This window comes from Alosa alosa, chromosome 17 (assembly GCF_017589495.1).
Source record: "Alosa alosa isolate M-15738 ecotype Scorff River chromosome 17, AALO_Geno_1.1, whole genome shotgun sequence".
NCBI lineage: Eukaryota > Metazoa > Chordata > Actinopteri > Clupeiformes > Clupeidae > Alosa > Alosa alosa.
In genome coordinates this window covers 27,102,181-27,122,785 of record NC_063205.1, presented here as the reverse complement: position 1 = coordinate 27,122,785, position 20,605 = coordinate 27,102,181, and the positions used below count along the sequence as shown (strand labels likewise).

The following is a 20,605-nucleotide window of genomic DNA, read 5'->3' as shown; positions in this document are numbered from 1 at the left end:
TACAATAGAAAAATATTTACAGTTATTTTTATAACTGAATTTATGAACATTCCAGACACAATGATGACCTCATAAGAGGGAGTCCAGCAAAGTTGGTCAATTAAAACACATGGGATAAGGGATCATACAGTAGGTTTTTTTACACTGATGAGGCCAAAAACATGACTTCATTCCAGTATGTCATGCTAGAGTCTACTACCTGCCTGACATAAAAATATCCTGATACATTTTTTCTTTACTGGCAACCATTATTGATCTTAAAATGTGATGAAGAGGATATGGGTAAGTAGCAATGCTTGAAAATGCCAGTTGTGTCACTTGCCATCACATCATACAAATGCCAAGGCATTTCACTGGCGTTATGGATGTGACAAAAAGTCAATTTTCTGTGGAATTGCCCCAGTGCTAAGCTGGTAAATCATCCATAGCAGACTGATATTTTTGTAGCATGTGCTACATATGTAGCACTGCAGAGCCCTGCCAAAGTGAAAGCAGATTCCAGCATCTGCATTCTGAGCTGAATGTGTATGTTCACACACAACGAACCCTCTGCCTCACTTTTGAATTTGAATATCAGACCAGTACTTTTTAAGCCATGTGAGCAGACACACATGTAGACAGATCCACAAACCTGAAAAATGGCCATGTCGAGATAGTGGTGTTGATAGATAGTGGTGAATGATTGAAGCGTATGGCTGGCTGCTTACCTGACCCCAGATGGGGGGACCCTGGTCACAGAGGGAGTCACAGAAGAGCGCCCCCTCCTGGATGTGGATCTCCGTCTGCATTAAGATGGAGGAGAAGACGAACTGGTGCAGGAGAGGAGAGGTGAGATGCAGGAGCTCCACGCACAACCTGAGGAGGCCGAATTCCAGGAATGTTCAAGTCGTTACACTCAGGACCAGTGGACTCAGATATGGTTCCCACTCTTAAGTCAAATGTAGAATTCTATGACTTTTACTTGCTAAAAAATATATATAATGGCCTATAATAGGCCTACACAAACACATACACACACACTGTGTGAAGACAAGCTTACATTCACATTATAGAGTTTCATTTCAAAGGTGAAAGTTAAAATTATTATTATCAGTGTTGCCATTTAAGTTAATGTCACAGTTCGGCTAGAGGTCCATCTAGCTCAAAGGCATATCCTACCCATACTGATACAAAGGGGCAGTCTCGGAGGAATTTAGCCCTTTACCCTTCTTAGCAGAGATGCCCTTTCTGCGCCCGTGTGCCCTTTCGCTGATCATGGGCAATAACTCAGACATGCCTCAGAGGGATTAACTCCATTGTGGAAAAAGCTACCAAATGCTCTTAGAGCTCAATACAGAACTTAGACATTGTGGTTTAAATACTGATATATAATACTGTAATGTTAACCCCAAGTTGCTCCGGAGACAATGTAATCCCTTGCAATGTAGTTGACATGTGTAAGTAACTTTGGACAACAGTGTCTGCTAAATGAATACATGTAAATGTAAATGGTTATACTATAATGTAATGTACAGTATGTGTTTTTATGTCTGTAATGTATATGATTATATGGATGTAATGTATATGGCTATACTGTATAAGGTTATATGGCTTATACATACAGTATATTGGTCATTTACTTGCCTGGTTTGGGCGAGCCCCTCTGGCCTGGGTGTCTGGGGATCGGTGGATGTGTTCTCAGGCGGGGGTCTGGTGAAGTGACCCCACAGCTGGTTGCAGGTTTTCTTGACCAACGCCTGCTGACCTGTCTGGTAGGCTACCTGGGATAGATAGAGTCTTTAAAGCAGAATGGATGTGCTTTACCTTAATATAGGTAATAACTTTGAAGTCATTTTGATGGTAGACAAATTTGTTATGGGGAGAATCGTGCAGCCAGCACAGCAGGCAGTGCCTCGCAGGCGGAAAACCAGCCTTACAATTGGCTGACGGTGACTCGGAGATGTCTCGCGAGAATCATAAAAACATTAACTGGTCAGTAGATATAGCTCTTTGAGATTGTCTTTGCCTGTTGCTAGTCCTTCGGCTGCAAAGCAAATGCAAATGTACTGTGCCAGGGGGAAGGGCTCAAGCCGTGATAAGTAATTACAACAGCAAGGTATGATAAATGTAAATATTACGCAACTCTAAGGGGAGCTCTAGGTCGCCAAAATACCCGAAACTACAGTCCTTTAATGTCTCCAGGGGGATTATCATTTTCACACATCACTCCATGTTTATTGAGTGCTTGTCAGTTCCAAATGTCAGCGCTGGTGTGTACATGGGCAGGTGACAGAAAGCGTAGGCGTACTCTTGTCATCACCTACATGCGGAGGTCTTTACCATAGACTGTATATATAGAACAGTCTGTGGTCTTTACAGCCTGAAATGTCCGTGGGGCGTTTAAAAAAGTTGAAAAAGTACTGATGAGGGCTGTCCTTGATTCAAAAACTGTATATCCATTATCTGAAAGATTCAGCACCCAGTCTAACTAACATTAATGTGTTGAATGTGTTATTCCATATATGCCTACCTGTGCCAGGTGTGCCCAGACCATCAGCAGTGATATGGGAGCAGAGGCCAGTATGGGTTTGGTGGACTCGCCTATCGACTGACCCACTATTTTCGCCTGAGCATCATAAGCAGCCACTGCAAAGATGTACTTCTGATTATGCTGCAGCCCTTCAATGCGAAACAGCCTCTCCCCCTTCGCAGGAATCTAAGACAACATATGATAAAAAAACATCCAGATGGCCAGATGGTCAGACATTCATAAGAAGATTCTGTTGCAAGTATCTCAAGACATTAACTGTGGTGTTTTTCTGTCATTGAGGTAGTGGTGCAATTTGTCCATTGTTCTAATGGCTCAATCGATACCAATATAAACTTTTAAACAAGTATTTCAGCAACTCTAGAGTAATGACAACCATTCCCGAGTGACTGGACTCACCATAACACCTGTGCCCAGCAGGTGGCAGTCTCCCAATCTGACTTTCAGGTTGATGCCATCAGCCTCTCTGCCCAGAATCTGGTACCAGCAGACCTGCAGCAAGGCGAAATCACAGACGGTAAGTAAGAGACAAAGCCCCAGAAGTAGAACATAATTAGTAATAGAACCAAAGCCCCAGTGCTGTAGAACATCATTTAGAACCAAAGCCCCAGTGCTCTAGTCTAGAACATCATTTAGAACCAAAGCCCCAGTGCTTTAGAACATCATTTAGAGCCAGTGTTTTAAGTCCAGTGCTCTAGCAGTTAATGTAGCATGCTTTTATATGTTATATGCACAATTATGATTTAGATGAATTAGAAATGAATTATACTTATGGGTTCATGCAAGGGAAAGAGAAAATAATCACTTCTTCATTTACAAAACATTACAGAAATAATGAGAAACCCAATAGACAAATGACAGTTGCCATACATTAATTCATACATCATGAAGAATATTTTGGGGAATAATATTTGCAGTTACAGTAAAAGCTACAGTTTTCACACAATAGGCTTTGTAATCTACATTTGTACATACAGCATGTGCTACACTATACATTATGTCATGTAGTATAGTATGGCATAGCATAGTAATCTGTACATCCAGTAGCATTAGTGGTAAAAATAAAATGTATTAAAAATAATAAACTGTGTTTATTGTCCACATGAGGAACATGAGTGCCATACTGCATGCCATGAGTGCCTCAGTGAGTGCGATGAGAGGGCACCTGTTTCTCCAGGCTGAAGGGTGCTAGTTTAAAGATCATGGTGTGGTTGGTGCGGGACAGAAGCACGGGGGGCGGGGGGACCCTGCAGCCTTCCTCTGAGTCCTGCCTCTTCCTCCCTGCAGCACAGGTGAGATAGAGCCTCCTCTCCTCCACCTCAGCCTTCTCCACCAGGGACAAGGCTTCCTGAAAAGGCAAGGCAAGGCAAGGCAAGACAAGGAACATTTATTAGAACAGCGCATTTCATACACAAGGCAACCCAATGCTTTGCATGATCCCATAACAGAGAACAGCAGATAATAATGAATAAAAGCATGAGGGACAAATAAAAATATTAAAAAGGAAAATATAAAATTATATATACATACATAACAAAATACATAGGTTACCATACATAAAATACAACACAAAATGTCATAAATCATAAGTCATAAAACACTGAGTGTAAAAAAACAACAACTGTGAGATAAGCACCTGATAAAGTTTGGCATCCTGCACGGTGGTTCTTTAAGATTGCACATTAAGATACATTACTGCACATTAAGATTGACATGACATGAAGACCCATGGTCTATGTATGTTTATCTATACTGTATATGTTATACATGTATATGCTGATATATGTTTTACTGGAATATGACTCTGTGAATGTGACATACACTTTTACAGTATATATGTATTGTTTTGTGTTGTATATATTTGCTGGAGCACTCTATGTTCGTGTTACATGTTGCGTTGGAAACAGTGAGGTGAAACTCTTATTGTGAAGTAAGCTGATGTAAGTAAGTAAGATGTTGTCTTGGTCATGGTGATGTTGTGAACATGGGTGTTACCATTAAAAGCTCTAGTGAATCTTTTGAACAGTGCTGTGTAAGGCTTACCTCCAGAAGTTTCTTTGTGCATCTTTGGTTGGTCCTGTGCTGCAGCAAGGCCTTCTGCATCAGGTACAGTGCTCTGGACACCTTGCTCTTACCAATCTTCTCCACAATAACAGTCTCTACATGAGGCAAAGAATAACATACCGGTAATATTCAAATAAAAAATAGTAACAACAACACATTGGGAAGGAGACTGGGCCTGCGAACGAGCTCAATCTATGGCAACTACCTCCATTCGCTCAGCATTCATCTCTATGAACCACTATGAACAACTAAATGAGCCACTTCGTGGGAGTAAAATAATGGTAGGAAAGATAAAAATGCTATAAATACATACGTAAAATATATAAATATACTGTATATGACATACAGTACTTGAGTAGATGTCAGCTTCTGTAGCCTTACGAGGAGCACCATCTTGACCCTGCACACTGAGAGAGCACTCTTCCAATTAACACTGTCTGACATCAAGTGACTTTTCCCTTTCTCCGCTGCACTTCTCTCTCCAATTAAAGTGAAGTGGACGAGTAGAGTGGGAATTCTTTAGTCGGGAAATCAAGTCAGCCGGGTAGTCTCTGCCCTATTTCATACACCTAGCCCATCCCAGAATATCCCCTGAGGGGTGCTCTGGGTCGCTTCGGAAACGGGGCCAGACATTCAAGAGGTTTTTTTCCCCCCCAAGCTTGAGAGAGGAAAATGTAGTTTTATTCACAGGTTCACGTTTCTCCTCTGAGAGCCAGGCTTATCTAAAATAATCCTCAGAAGAAGTATGGCATTAAGTATAAGTATAATACACGGGGGCAGTTAATATGGTATTAATATGGTTTTGTTTCTTTTAACGTGCATGAAACACTGTCCTGCAGCTTATACACAATGCAGCTAATATGAAGGAAATTACAGTATATAAATGCGGTCCATTTACCATTTGATGTCCACCTCCTTACCTGGCATGTTGTTGTGGAGGGTGAGCTTGAGGGCGGCGCGGTGCAGAAAGGCCAGCAGCTCCACGTGCAGGTCGGACGCAAGGGTAAACACGGGGCTCTTCGTCTCCTCAGCCTCGTCCCCCACTGGTGAGCTCCTGGCAGAGCCGCCAAACCGCTAGCGACACCAGCAGACACAAGATGGAGGATAAGATGAGGGGAAAAAAACAAGAGTTCTATCTGTCTATCTATCTATCTATCTACCGTACCTATGTCAGTGCTAACCTATGTCAAAGTGAGTGAGTACTGCATCTTATACAAAGTCGCAGAGACATAGGAAACACTTCATGGTTATATAATATACAGTCCGTTCAAAAAACTGTTCACATTCACAAAGACATTTTCGTTGGCGTTTTTGGTGTTTTAGACCAAAGACCACGCACACACACACACACACACACACAGATCTGCAGAGGGTTATGAATATGATACCTGCATGAAGGCCAAGTCACAGACAGATGAGCCATCGCAGGGGAGTTGCCTGGTGTTTCCTTCACAGACTGCCTCCAAGCCTCTCTCCAGGATATCATACAACAACTGAAGCTGCTGTTCAGCTGGAAACTACACACAGAAGTTGTTTTAAGAATTGCACTAACTGTTGTATGCAAACGTTAATGATGATGCGAGCAACGCATCAAAGCGACTGAGAAAACATCTCATTTAGATGAAGTTAGAATAAGACCTTAACAGACGTGCCTCGAGTCGTGCAGATAGGCAGGAACACTGTACGTAGGATCCTATGTTTAAACTCAGATCACACTTGTCAAGCTGTGTGGACTTATAATAAAAACAACAACTTGCATTTATATAGCACTTTATCAAGTTACCCGAAGTGCTATGCAATGAAGGGGGAACCTCACTAACCACCATCAATGGCAGCCATTATGCGCCAGAACGCTCACCACACGCCAGCATGAGGTGGAGAGTAAGGGAATGAATGAACTGTGGCTTACACCTGATGATGAGCATACCTTAACAGGTGAATGTCTAGTGATGTGGCTTACACCTGATGATGAGCATACCTTAACAGGTGAATTGTCAGTAACGTAGTGTGGCTTACACCTGATGATGAGCATACCTTAACAGTTGAATGTGGCTTCCAGCTTATGAAGGGCATACCTTAACAGGTGAATGTGGCTTACACCTGATGATGGGCATACCTTAACAGGTGAGAAAAAGGTGCTGGGTTTTTCCACAGGTGTAGATTCCACAATGGTGTCCTCGGGGGTGACTACACAGACAGAGAGCATTTACACATGCATCCATTTATCCATACAACAATATTCATCCATTCATACATTCAGCAACATCCGGTAAAGTCCGGTGAAATTTACACTGATGGTAATTAACATAAGTTTAACAACTGTAAGCCCAGAGAGAGAGAGAGAGAGAGAGGGAAGGGGAATAAAGAGAGAGAGAGAATGACAGAGGAAAAAGAAAAGAAAAAGAGAAGGAGAGATGGAGGGAGAGGAAGAGAAAGAAAGAGAGATAGAGCGAAAGAGAGAGACAGAAACAGAGAGACAGACAGAGAGAGAGAGACAGAGAGAGAGAGACAGAGAGAGAGACAGCTGAGTGAGTGCCCCAGACCTGCGGTTCTGCCGGTGTTGAGAGCGTTCTCAGCGCTGCTCTCCAGCACCAGGGCCAGACGCAGGGTCATCTCCGCCACCACCACCGTGTCCGTCAATGCCAGATTAAACGCCTCCGCCACGTCATTCAGCAGGAACAGAGCCTTCACCCACTACACACACACACATACAGTAAGTGACACATATAGAGAAGGAAACTGCCTGAGAGCCCGGCCAGTTGTTATGTATTGCAATAAGCCTTTTGCCAGGTTTCCCTAACAATGATCAGTGGTCTGGTACTACAAGGCTATGGCACTATATGAGACACACACACACACACACACACACACCATCATGACAATCACAATCACCTTCTCCTGGCTGTCCATCTTGCCCAGGTAGCATGACGGGTCCCAGTGTCGAACCTGAGCTCTCTGGAAGGCCAGCTTGCATTTGTTCCACAGCAGGAGAATCAGGTCCATCACCAGGTCACCATCAGGTATAACATCCTGCACATTCATACAGTCAGGGACTGGGGGTTCATCAACTATTAACTATTAAAGGTCCAGTATGTAGGATATAATGGAAAATAAACTGTAACCATTCCAAAAATGATCACCATATGTTGTCAGAGAGTAAGGAAACAGGATGAATTGAAGTAATGGCTTATTTGACAACATTACTCTAACCCGTAAAACCCATGAAAAAAAAAAAAGTTACGGGCGGAATCTCTTGGAATTTTCGTTTATGTATTGAACGATTAATTCTAGAATAGCGTATTAATAATGGGCTAGCGCGTCCTCCTATTTGGGTTGCCAAATTAGCAAAGAATATCCCACTTGCAAGTTCGGTGTATCCTACCTGCCGACCGAAGCAGGATCAGTTTACAGCACAGAGGCAGGCTAACGAAACGCTAGAGATTGTTGCAAACGTGTGTATAATGGCAGAGCCGGCGAAGAAGCAGCGAAAACCCTTGACGGAAGACGCAAAGAAAAGGAAAAGAGCTTCAGACCGAGCGAGGGGGAGTTTCGTAGAGAAAAAGCATCAGGCTTGCCTGGTGTCCCTTTAAAGCAGCTGCAGGTCAACTAACGTTAGCTAAGTCTTCATTACATCTGGCAACCCAGAAGAGGCTCGCGTCTGGTAGTCTTGAACGTTCACCAGTGTTTTGATTTTGGCCTACAGAACGTTTGGTAACAATCCTACAAATCGCACCTTTAAAGGGACATGCCAACTTTTGGGGAAACAAGCTTATTTGCTGTCTACCCCAGAGTAAGAGGATACATACCCTTCTCATAGAATATCTGGGTTTGTTGAATTCAACATGGAATTTTAGAAATTTAAATTGTTATAAATTATAAAATTATAAATCAGCTTGTGTATACAAGGAATTTGGTCTCTGCATTTATCCCATCCATGAATTAGTGAACACACAGAGCACACAGTGAGGTGAAGCACACACTAACCCGGAGCAGTGAGCTGCCTGCTACAGCGGCGCTTGGGGAGCGGTGAGGTGCCTTGCTCAAGGGCGCCATTCCCAATGGTCGGGGATTGAACCGGCAACCCTTCGATACAAGCCCGAAGCCCTAACCAGTAGGCCATGACTGCCCCAAAGATGACTATTCAAAACTCCCCTGCTGAGTGTGCTGGCACCACAGTTAGCTAGCACAGATCCAGGCAGAAACTCAGCTGTATAACTGTACGTACACACCTTCACCGACTTGAGCTTCAAAGTTACAGGAAGTCATTCATTTTCAATGGAAGCCAGCTTCTCTCAGCTGCAAGAGGCGGCAAATCCGTTTTCATCGCATTTTGAGCGTGTTGAGCGACCAGAGCGTCAAGCGGAAAGTTGGTCAACTTTATGTAATGAGCTATGACGCGGTTCAATGGCAAACGACCAGCAACATAGAATGATGCCATGTCAGAGTGGCCAAAGTGCCAAAAGCTTCCCCGTACTTTTTGAGAAGCGTCCTTGACAGGGCGGCCAGAGCTTCTTTTGCAGCTCAAGTCGGCGGTGGTGTGTACGTAGAGTAACAGAGAGAACTGTAATTCAGGAGGACAAGGGAAAGTCATGTAGGAAGCTCACAGACCTTTGTGGATTCACACACAGAGCCGTGCAGGGCCTCAAACAGGTCCATGAGCTCCTGGGACATCCCCATTGCTCCGAGCAGTCTGTCTTTCTCTAAAGCAGTAACAAACACACACACACACGCACAGTCGCACGCGCATGCACACAAACACACACACACACACACACACACAGATTTTTGTTAGTTATTTAATGAGCTTTAGCTAGACTTTATATTTTGCACTTAGCTCATCAAGGTTGTATCAGCGATTGCAGGCCCAAAAAAGGCCCAAATATAAATGATCAAATTCACCTAATCTTTTCTAATGATCCACTAGCTGCCCGCCCCATAAGCAGGCCATCAAAAAACGCGTCTCTGTAGGTAGCCTAGGCTCTGAGATCTGGACACAAGAACAATTGCTACCAACAAGTGTTGCCAACCACTCAAAAGCAAAATAAAAGTGTTCCAACCAATAACCGATGAGATGCACATTTAGGAGAGTTTCAATTGCACGAGAGGGAGGTGGAGGGAGTAGCGAGCTAGCTCTCTGTTTTGTTTGAACGTCAACAGAAGTGACGTTACCCCGCCATTGCTGATACAACCTTTCAAAGGAGGGCAAATGAGCGTGAGTGTGCATTGTCACCTGGTGTGTCGTCCAACCCGCTTTCTTTAGGCAGGTACTTGTTCCTCTGAGCGGCCAACATATGATCCACAGCGGTCAGGAGATTCAGCTCCTCTTCAGCCCTTCGCATCTCTGGCCCCTCCTGGCTCTGATGATGCACAACACAAGACATGGCATATTAACATATTTTACATTTTTTAATGTAATTGGACAGGGTTACCAGACCTTTGGACCCACACATGTGTGTGCATGTGTGTGTGTGTGTACAGTTCTGATAAATGGACATGCATATAGATTTAAAGGGTTGCACCCCCACCCCAAATCACAGAATGTTATTAACAAGAGCAGCCTGGTAACGTCAGACTCTAAGCCCTCATTGGTCAGTAAAGGAACAGCGCCTCTTGACCCTGATGCAAATAATCAAGTCAAGTCAAGTCACTTTTATTTTTATAGCGCATAATCGTGTAGATGACATGATGACCCCTTTACCTTGTATAAAAATCTGAAGTAAATCTGGCCCGTACTTTTTCCGTTTTGTGAGCAGACACTCTCATGCAGACAGATGGGCGGACTGGATTATCAATACTTTCTGATAAGTGTGTCCATTGTCATTTTCTTCTTTGTTTTATGACAGGTTAAAAAAAACTTTTTTTTTCTAGTGACATGAAAAGGTCCAAAATAGGTCCCTCGGAATACCCTGCATTGGAAGCCCAATGTGCTGCCACTGGGCACTAGACTGCAGACAAGAGGCTTAGTCTATCTCAGTGACCCACATTTGAACTTTTCTCCATGAATAACTTACTGCCAATACAGTCTGGAGGTTGCTGGCGAGGTGCTTGAACATGTCCCACTGCTCATAGCGAAAGAGCAACTTCACAAACTTCACAGCAGCATCCATTGAAATCATGGTTCCTCCTGGTTAACCAAATCAAATTCAGTCGTAACTGAGTAAGTGAGTGAGAACCCAGAAATAAAATGGCATGTGAAGAGGGAATCTGTTAATATCATGGATATGCTCCCTACCAGCTATGGCCACATCTAGAAGACTGCAGTCGGTAGAGACACCGTTCAGACAAACAGGAAGACAGTGATTCCTCTGCAGTTCTGTGGAACCTCCCACACCTGTGAAGAAACACACACACACACACACACACACACACACACACACACACACACACACACGTATGACACACAACTCCTACACACAGGGTTCTAAATTAACACCCGCCAACCCGCCAAATGCGGGTTAAAATTAATTTTGGCGGGTGTTAATAAAAACTTACTAGCCAGTTTGGCCGGTGATGCATGAGGCATTACATGCATGATACATAAGGCTCTGTTTTCGGTCATATATCCCCCGGCAGTACTTCCTACAATTCCCATGACCACTGTGCCGTAATGCTACGTCGGCTGCACGCAGTTTGCAGCGAAACCAGCGCGAGAGACCATGGAAACGAACGGAGCATCTACCAGAAAACACAAGGAATTAGAAGAACGAACGGAGCCAGAGCAGGGAGCATAGACTGAAAGAGGAGGGAGTTAGCCAGTAAAGTAAAGTAAAAAGTACCTAACACATGTACATAACACAAATACATAATGCATTACGAAATATTAACGCATTGTGTTTAGCTATTTCCTTTGTGGGGGGCTGATGTCATGTAACGGAGGCCGCAAAACCTGAAGCAGCAAGATCGTTTATTTTATTGTCTATGGAGTTAGCTGAAGATGGAACGTGAGGAGCTTGTAGGCGAAAATTTTCAGTTTTAAAAAGGTAGCCTGATCAGTTACTGTATCACCACCACCACACGCATCACGCACTGTGCGTAGGGCACCAAGAGACAGAGGAGGTACCAACATTTAGCCAATAAATAGTAGCTGTACTGCAAACTGTTTTTCACTCTTGTTAGAGAAAGTATACAATGTCAACATGCACCAACAGCATGTTACATAAAGATAATACTTTTCGGGTCCTCTCTATAAAGATCCAACTTGAACATAGGCCCTATGCTACTCCATTTAATTGAGAACGCGTCTGAGTGTGCAGGAGAGGGAGAGAAAACGAGTGGCAGGTTCTAGCTGGCTTGTCATTGTTGATGATAATTGATATCTCCTTTTTATTAAGTTTTAATGTTAAACTAAATGTGGCAGTGGTTGGTACAGACTGATGGGGGTGAGAATAGGAATGAAGCAGGGGATGAGGATATCGACAGAGAAATAGATAGATAGAAATCCCAAACATGAAATGAAGTGCACTTTCTGTGTATATTTTGTGGTATGTATTCATGCCAACAATGTTAATACAATGACCAAATGCATTCAGTAACACTCATCTCATAAACTCATAATTTTCTTATTTTCACCGGAAAAAAATTGGCTAATAGAAATTCTGATTGGCTAGTAACTTTAGAAAGTTACCAGCCACATTGGCTGGTGATCAAAAAAGTTAATTTAGAACCCTGCCTACACATACAGTGTGTACAACAGGAACAAGTATTTCAACACACCACAGGCTAGTTTGTTGGGGCAGTGTGCAAGAACCGCGGGGTTGAGGAGGGCGTACCTGAGAGGAGGCTGACGCCAGCAGACATGAGCTCCAGCGCCACGTCCATGATTTCGGACTCATCTGGACCTCCAGTCTGTAGGGGGCGCCGAGTGCTGTCCCACAGAGCCTCCAGCACAGCCAGGAACTGGGCCGCATTGCCCTCAAACAGCTCCGATAGGATTCGCTCTGTGTGGTTACGGGGCCAAGGCATCTGGAGAGGGGATGGGAGAGAGAGAGAGGAGATGGGGGAGAGAGAGATGGGAAGAGAGAAGAGATGTAGAGATAGAGAGATAGAGAGAGTAAGCGAGAAGAGATGGGGAGAGAGAAGAGAGCGCAAGAGAGAGAGAGAAAGAACGATCAGGAGAGAGAGAGAGAAAATATATGGCAAGACAGAAGAGATATGGAGAGAGAGATGGTGGATGAGATAAAGAGAAAACACCACGGTTATGCCTCCAGCAATGGCTAATGATGGTAAAATCATGCATCGTTACATTTCTGTATGAAAACTGTATGAACTGTATACTGGTTCTGTATACCAAAAGCTTACAAAAAGTGTATAAAAATGCACTATGGTTCTGTGGTAAAAGAAATAATAGAAATAATGCTGTGTACCAAATTGTGTGCAAAACTGTCATCGGATGCTACAGTACACTAGCATCATCTTAGACGCTTTTTATCTAAACTGACTTACAAAAATTAGGAATAGCATTCAAGCTACAATACAAAGGAGACCTTTGGGGACAAAGAACAATTCTGGCGCTAAATGAACCTAGGGGTTAATAACATGTGTACCGAGTTCTCTGGGAGTTGTAGTTCAAGCAGTTTTATCGGAAACCACTAATTATAACGCTAGTCTTAGGGGCACAGGTAAAGTAAAAAGAAATCGCTATTCGGTTAATACTACATACATGTGTGCATGGATACAGAATACATTTACTTTTATTCATTTAGCAGACACTATTAATCCAAAGTGATTTACGTATGTCAATTATATTACAATTATATTACATTGTCCCTGGAACAACTTGGGGTTAAGTGTCTTGCTCAACAGTGGAAGCCGGGAAGTGAACCCACAACTTTTCAGGCTACTGCATGCTAGCCCAGCTCCTTAGCCACTGCGCTACCACCACCCCAGCGGCACAAACATGTGTGTGCATGTGTGTTGTGAGCAGAGCATACGTACACTTGAAGCATCCTTGAGGCAGTTCTTGGTTTTGGGTCTGAACGAGTTTTTGGGTTTCCTCCGAGGTTCGTATACACTCCTTTTAAACACCATGACGGCCAGCTGCAACACAGCAACAGCAAGGAAACAATAACGAGGAGAGGATTTTAAAAAGTGCTCATAAATAGCAGCCTACCGCTGTTTTATTTTAATCTCTATAAGCAATTCTCTCACAGTCTCGCTTACTTATTCACTCATACTCACTCCATTACTCATTATTTACTTACTAATTAATTAATTAATTAATTCATTCATTCATTCATTCCATCCATGGGTTCATGTATTCATTCATCTGTCCGTCCATCATTCATTCATTCATTCATTCATTCATTCATTCATTCATTCATCATCCATCCATTCATTCATCATTCAATCATTCATCTGTCCATTCATTCATTTATTCATTCATCTGTCTGTCCGTTCATTTATTTACTCATTATCATTCCCTTGCCTTTTCATTCATTCATCCTATTTATCCACTCACTTCTTCTCTCACTCCAGCAGTACCTTAATAGTGGCCTCTTTAAAGGCCTTCTGGTCCTCTTTGCTGAGAGGGGAATGATCAGGATGCTCCAGATTAGCCAGCTCACTGACCTTGCCCAGAGCACGTCTTGCAAAAACCTACAGGACAGGAGGACAATATGAAGCTACACTGTTCACTTCATCCGCACACGCATACACACAAACACACACACACTCAAAAAGACACACACTCACATATGCACACACACACACACACACACACACACACACACACACAGACAGACACACACACACACACACACACACACACACACACACACACACATACATAAACACACATACACACACTCACATATGCACACACACATACACAGACACACACACAAAGAATAAAAAATATCAAAGAATCAAAATAAACATTATAGACATCCCTGCAGCCCAAAGGCCACATTAAACCAAAATTCCTTTTTATGTGAGATTATTTAACTATTCATAGAAGAAATGTCCTCTGCTATTTCCAATCAAACACCAATTAGGAAGTGATTTCCCTGAGTTACTTTTAATAGCTCCCACACATGCACAAAAGCCCATTTTATTTTTTTACTTAATCAATGTTTGAAATGAATGAAAATGGAGTCAACATTTCCCTTCCAACCAAACACTGTAATAATGAAAAAAAATGAGACGTCTTATCCGATTCTGTGCCCATTTGAATGTAAATGAGAAGTCTCCTTTCATTAGTGGGGTGGTGTGTGAATCAGTCAGTGACCAACCTCTGCGTGGACGCCTGCCTGGCCCTCGTAGTAGCACTGGCACACAGCACAGTAGAGCGTGGTCCTCCAGGCCAGGAAGCGGTGGGACAGCAGTGGAATGGAGGTCTCCAGACACACACACGCCCACAGCAGGAACTCCAAAGCCTGGAAGGGTGTGTGTGTGTGTGTGTGTGTGTGTGTGTGTGTGTGTGTGTGGGGGAGACAAAGAGATCAGAGAGAGAAAAAGAGAGTGGGACAGAAAAAAGACAGAGAGGCAGAGAAGGAAATGTGTTACAGGCACACGCATAAATACATCAATAGAGCATAGAACACATCAATCAGGACACACACACACACACACACATGCACACACAAACACACACAAATTACCTGTGAAGGACACACAAAATCAGGACACACACATGCACAAACACACACAAATTACCTGTGAAGATCGGCTCACTGACATAAGGTATCTGCATATGTCATATAAATATAGGGATCCTGAAGGCAATCAGAAAGAACACATTATGATGATTGACATGTTCAAAACAGGCTGCCAGACTAAGTACACACTGTTATGTTTTCTTATTTCATGGTGTGTCCCAACCTTATGATGCATTGAAGTGTCAGCACAGGGTTAATGAGGCTGACTATTCTCATTTCAACCTTACAAGAACGCATGTCACATAACAAATTGATATAGTTGGGATCCTTATCAGAGGGCACTTTAGTCTGATTGAAATGAAGACCTGTCGATTGGCCTACCACTCAGAGGAAAAGACAGCCAATTCCTATTCCCCAAGTGTAGTCTATTTTCATTGTTCATTTTACTGCTGATTTGAATGACAAGAAAATGAAACGGGTATATATAAAGTGTTTTTGCACTTACACATGTTTTACACAATACACATCATGTTTTACACTTTAAATTATATTTACACACTACATTATAATTTCTATCATGGGCACATATGTAAATAAATAAGTAAATGAATAAATAAGATCCAAATTATACAACACCATTGTAAATAAGCCAGCAGAGGTTCTCTTGGGGCAGCACAGCTTGCATCATTATGCGCAGGAATCCCAGCAGGCTGAGTAGTTTCTGGACGGAGTCCAGACTTGGTTCTCTGCCTCGGGCTCTCTCCAGGTAGAACGTGCACAGACACTGGCCCTGTAGTGCTTGGAACTGAGGCAGACAGATGGCGGCGCAACAACATGGTCAGCTGGTGGTACGGCAACACTCCAGTTCTCTTTAGCATGATGTATAGCATGGTGTGTATATGTGTGTGTGTCTATGTGTGTGTGCAGGGATGTAGTGGAGGCTAAACGCAAGTAAACACAGTTTACCCACTTTTGAAATTTCAGAAATAGAGTTTATCCGCCTTTTAATAGAGTTTATCCACCTTTCAAAAGAGTTTATTCACCAATTGCAACTTGAACATTTAAAAATCACACTGTTTTATCCACATTCGCAACTCATCAGCACTCTAGGAACCATTTAATATGATTGGTATTGTTACAAACATTGGACAAAACCCCCCCCCCATCATCAAACATGTTCTGAATGCCTTTTTTAAAAATCCGATACTGCATGGCGCAGTCCACCTTACCGTAATCACAGAATTCATAGTTTACACACCTTTATTTTACCACTACACCCTGTGTGTGTGTGTGTGTGTGTGTGCGTGTGTGTGTGTGTGTGTGTGAGAGAGAGAGAGAGAAAGAGAGAAAGAGAGAGTCTGTAGAACTTATTATAAATAGTTCTAAAGCGGTAGGCCTTACAGTAAGCTTAGCTTGGTTGGTATTGAAGCCTTCAGGGAATAAGGTGCACTTGAAGTGGTCAACATCTTTGATACCGTCTATGGTCATGTGACCGTGCTCACACAGGTAGCGTCCGTAGCCCTGCCACTGTGCAAGGTGGTAAAGCTGAACAGCGGATTATTATCTCGTTAATCATTTAGTGAGAAACTCAACATATGGTTGTTGACACTTTGAAGTTAGCTTGTAGAAAATACCTTGTTCGAGAATAGAAAATCGGCAATTTGCAGAACGTGTTGGTCATAATAATACGTTGGGAGTCGAGGTTTATACTTGTTCCATATATCAAAAAGCAGCTTCGCCCTGTCAGTGTAAACATATGCAGGTAGATTAACGACACCAAGAATATGTATTTAAGCCATTTATGATGCTGTGGTGCTTGTCAACTCCATAACTAAGATGACTAAATCATCAAAATACATCGTAGGCCAGTATTGTATCATTCTGTTCACTAAAAAGCTAGCCAACCCTCCATCCATATAACGTTAGTTAACTTAGACACTCACCCTCTCACATAGGTGTTCTGGTCAAACTTTGTAGAGTCCCTTATACGTTTAATGCATGACTTAAACTCTTTTATTTCTCCGTCAAAGGCTGATATTACGGGGTTTTTCTTGTCAATCTTCCCATAGTAGCACGCAGGCAGTGGCTCCATTTTCGTAGAGGAATATTGGCTTGCTAGCAAGCTAAGTATTTAACCTTAGCTGCAGTGCAAACCAAACATAACAAACACGAGGGTTGGGAAGCGTTGAGTTGTCATAGTAACGTTCACGAGGGAGCAGTGTGGGTCTTGAGGACTTGTTGCACATTATCTATCCAGTAGGTGTAGCTATTGCTCTTCATCCACGACGATAGATGTTTTTTTTTTTTGCCCTGTTCAACTTCTATGACCATAATGCTTGCTTCACATAACGTTAGCCCATCTTTGCCTTTCAAATTAATGATGGACCAGTAGGCCTGTTATAGGCCTGCCTCACAGAAAATGAACATAGGCCTACAGAAGAATTAAGAATAGCTTTTTTTTTTAAAAGTTAAATCAACCATGCATGCAGCACATTAGTATTCGTAATTAAAGTTATTAAGTGACATGGAAATAGGCCTACTTATGAAGAGTTGTCATGTTCTCACAGAGTCGTGGGTCTATAGGCCTACGGTCTTCATGGCCCCACTTGTTGCAATAGAAGTTGTGTTTTCCCAGCAAAAGATTGCCACAGCTAAATGTCAGAGAAATTCGCTTTTGTCCATCAAGAACCATTCCTGTAGGCCTACAAATTCACTGTAGCCTGGGTGTTCCCATGCTGCCTTGCGCGCGATTTGATTCACGCTGCTAAGGCAGCCTGGAGACCATGGAGCAAATTTTCGCCTGAGATAGGGAACCAATCACAGAACAGGGGGAAAGCAAGACGATGATGAGCTATACTTACAACCGGACCCGCGTCACACAGAGCAGGTTGTTTGCGCCATGCCCCTTTTGAGGGGAAAACATTCCCTCAGAACAAGCCAGAGTGAACCGGTAGACATGTACCAACCACACAGCTAAGAACCCCTCCCTGAGTTTCTTTTTTGCCTACCATGTCCTCAAAAAAAAAAATCCTGACAAAGAAAATTATGGCTACAAGCCATAAGAAGAGAAGACCGTATGACACTTCTGGTCACTGAGTGGGGTTGTTGCACCACCACTTACACTCGGGTGACTGAAGGGACATGTTTTATATTAATTGAATTAAGCTTTTGTAGGTATCTTTCACGGTCAACGACCGGCAAAGTGGTTATGTATTGAGTGGTCATATTGATTTGTGGTATTTTTTGTTATTATTTACTCCTGCGATTTCTGTACTAATTACGTTTATTGACCCTAATTTGCGTTGGAGTTAATGAGAGGGGTTGTTTGTTTTCCCCCCGAAAGGGGCGGGAACGTTTGTCACGAGTCAAGTTCCCGGATGTGCCGGTCTAACGTATGCACAGACGCATTTGATAGACATCCGTGGCACCCAATAAACGGATCTGGGCATTTTTTTTCAAATACAAGAAAATGAACGTTTGGTTCCCAGACCACGTCTCATTGAGAAGTGGTGGCGCTAGACAGGCTAAATTCACTGTAAAACGGGAGGAAAATGGCACGAAAGGCTTTTTACACCTCAATAGCCTATCTTTATCTTCTGTCCATAAAAGACTCAAAGGGTAACCCCCCACCCCTAACTGCTGTTGTTTGTGTGTTTGTGTTCAGCATTTCACCTTTCAGCCTCCCAGATAACCCATCTTACCCCCAATGGGCTCCAGCTGTTTGGCTAAAAGGCCTCATGAAAACTCTACTCCCCCTTCACTGCAGAATGACCTTAAAGGTCTTTAACATTCTCACTGCTGTGCACTTGTCAGGTCAATATTCAGTCAGGGCACATCAAAGGACTGTCTGAATGGAAAACCTTGCAAGGGGCAACCATGCAGGAACACTGAAAAAGAAGGCTGTGCAGGACTCCTCAGAGTATCTGGATGTATTATTTTGTTGGTAAGTTGGTAGGCCTATACATATTTTCTTGTTGCCTCTGGTATGTTATTTAACACAATGCCTCAGTAACCTAGGCTACATATTTTGAAAAGGCGGTTAGATAGTGTTGGATATGAAAATCCCTTTTATCAACTCATAGTCTACTATGAGTTGATAAAAGGGATTTAACTGACTTTTTTTTTTAGGCAACAGCCGAGCGGCGGCAGCCTCCAGCAAGTCATTTCGGGTGTCTGGGCTCATCACTTGCATTTTTTGCCATTTAATTTAATCGGAGTTGGATTTTATCCGGGTCAATTTTAGCAGAAATTTTTGTGTTCCTTAAATTTCAAGTCAATACTTCTGTACAATTCTCTGCTGTTTTATAACATTATCATTTGCTTATGTCATGTCAGTCAAAATGAACTATACTTATGGTCAAATGATCAAATTCTGTCACAATGCTGTAGAATTGCAAAGAGCATATACAGTAAAAATGTGAAACGTACGTATTCAGTGTCTTGTAATCACTTACTCCCCTAAACTACAGCAATGTGTAACTTTACTGCAGTTTTGAAATGGCTGTACAAGTAGTGTATAGTGCTGTCTTGAGCATGTTCAGGTAGTGTCACTGAGTTCTGACCTTTTTTTTTGCATTGGAAAAAACTGAGAGAATAAACTGTCATAATGAAAACATGACAAAGCCATTTGACTATCTTGTTCATAAACGATGGTGTCAAGACTTCTCATTTTCCAGAGGTTACAGGTAACAGGTTAGCAACTATGCTTTTGGGAAACACACCCCAGATCAATTAGAAGGGGAGAAGAGGGAAAGGTGTGGCACAACGACTCACCCTGTGTGTTTGTGTGTGTGTGTCTGTGTATGTGTGTGTGTTAGGGTTTACCACTATGGCAAGCCATTTTAACGTTTACAGATATCTGTAATTCAGTTTTGCCTAGTCAAAACAAACATTTTATATATCTGCAACTGAATTCTTCCTATCCATAATTGTCATTTCAGATATCCACAAAGACATTCTTCCTAGGACAAATGACGCCACATTTGCCATTCATTTCTATGGGGTTTATCATTACAGATATCTACAATTCAGTTGCAGATATAAACTATGTGAATTACGGATATCTTAAATTAGAGTTTTGACTAGGCGAAATGACGTTAGAGATATCTGTATTGCTATGCAAATTAGGCCCGCATCCCGCTTTAGGCGGGAGCAGAGCCTGTTGTTGTTCAAATCATCAAATCACATAGCACCTGTTAACTGTTAACTTGTAATTAGCACTAATTAGCACCATGTCAGAGCAGCCAGGGCGAAGGAGTTTATAATCGTCTTTTTAATGCTGCAGCCCATGCAAGACAGGAACTGGCAGCAAGAATTGATGATTCAATGTTGCTTTGATTTTTTCGATTACAGCCAACACCATTATGAATGGAGTTTCCTATAGATGGTGCTGGTGTATTTAGTAGGCCTACTACTCCTA

At 42.6% G+C, this 20,605-nt stretch overlaps 1 protein-coding gene across 3 annotated transcripts in view; it reads right to left on the bottom strand.

Annotated features, from left to right (window-relative positions):
- cfap54 (cilia and flagella associated protein 54) overlaps positions 1-17,358 on the bottom strand; it is a 58,808-nt gene extending 41,450 nt beyond the window's left edge. For all 3 annotated transcript variants that reach the window (XM_048268567.1, XM_048268569.1, XM_048268570.1), the window contains exons 1-24: positions 17,130-17,358; positions 16,821-16,926; positions 16,588-16,731; positions 15,823-15,991; positions 15,245-15,303; positions 14,821-14,964; positions 14,072-14,185; positions 13,526-13,627; positions 12,361-12,553; positions 10,824-10,922; positions 10,603-10,715; positions 9,822-9,948; positions 9,200-9,291; positions 7,484-7,621; positions 7,135-7,285; positions 6,708-6,778; positions 5,980-6,108; positions 5,512-5,665; positions 4,571-4,686; positions 3,693-3,875; positions 2,927-3,019; positions 2,510-2,695; positions 1,624-1,760; positions 708-855 (exon numbers count right to left, since the gene is read on the bottom strand). In XM_048268567.1, coding sequence (XP_048124524.1) covers positions 708-855; positions 1,624-1,760; positions 2,510-2,695; positions 2,927-3,019; positions 3,693-3,875; positions 4,571-4,686; positions 5,512-5,665; positions 5,980-6,108; positions 6,708-6,778; positions 7,135-7,285; positions 7,484-7,621; positions 9,200-9,291; positions 9,822-9,948; positions 10,603-10,715; positions 10,824-10,922; positions 12,361-12,553; positions 13,526-13,627; positions 14,072-14,185; positions 14,821-14,964; positions 15,245-15,303; positions 15,823-15,991; positions 16,588-16,731; positions 16,821-16,926; positions 17,130-17,278 — 3,117 coding nt within the window. In that variant the 5' untranslated portion in view covers positions 17,279-17,358. The remainder of the gene's footprint in view (positions 1-707; positions 856-1,623; positions 1,761-2,509; positions 2,696-2,926; positions 3,020-3,692; positions 3,876-4,570; positions 4,687-5,511; positions 5,666-5,979; positions 6,109-6,707; positions 6,779-7,134; positions 7,286-7,483; positions 7,622-9,199; positions 9,292-9,821; positions 9,949-10,602; positions 10,716-10,823; positions 10,923-12,360; positions 12,554-13,525; positions 13,628-14,071; positions 14,186-14,820; positions 14,965-15,244; positions 15,304-15,822; positions 15,992-16,587; positions 16,732-16,820; positions 16,927-17,129) is intronic.
- Positions 17,359-20,605: the final 3,247 nt, after the last annotated feature.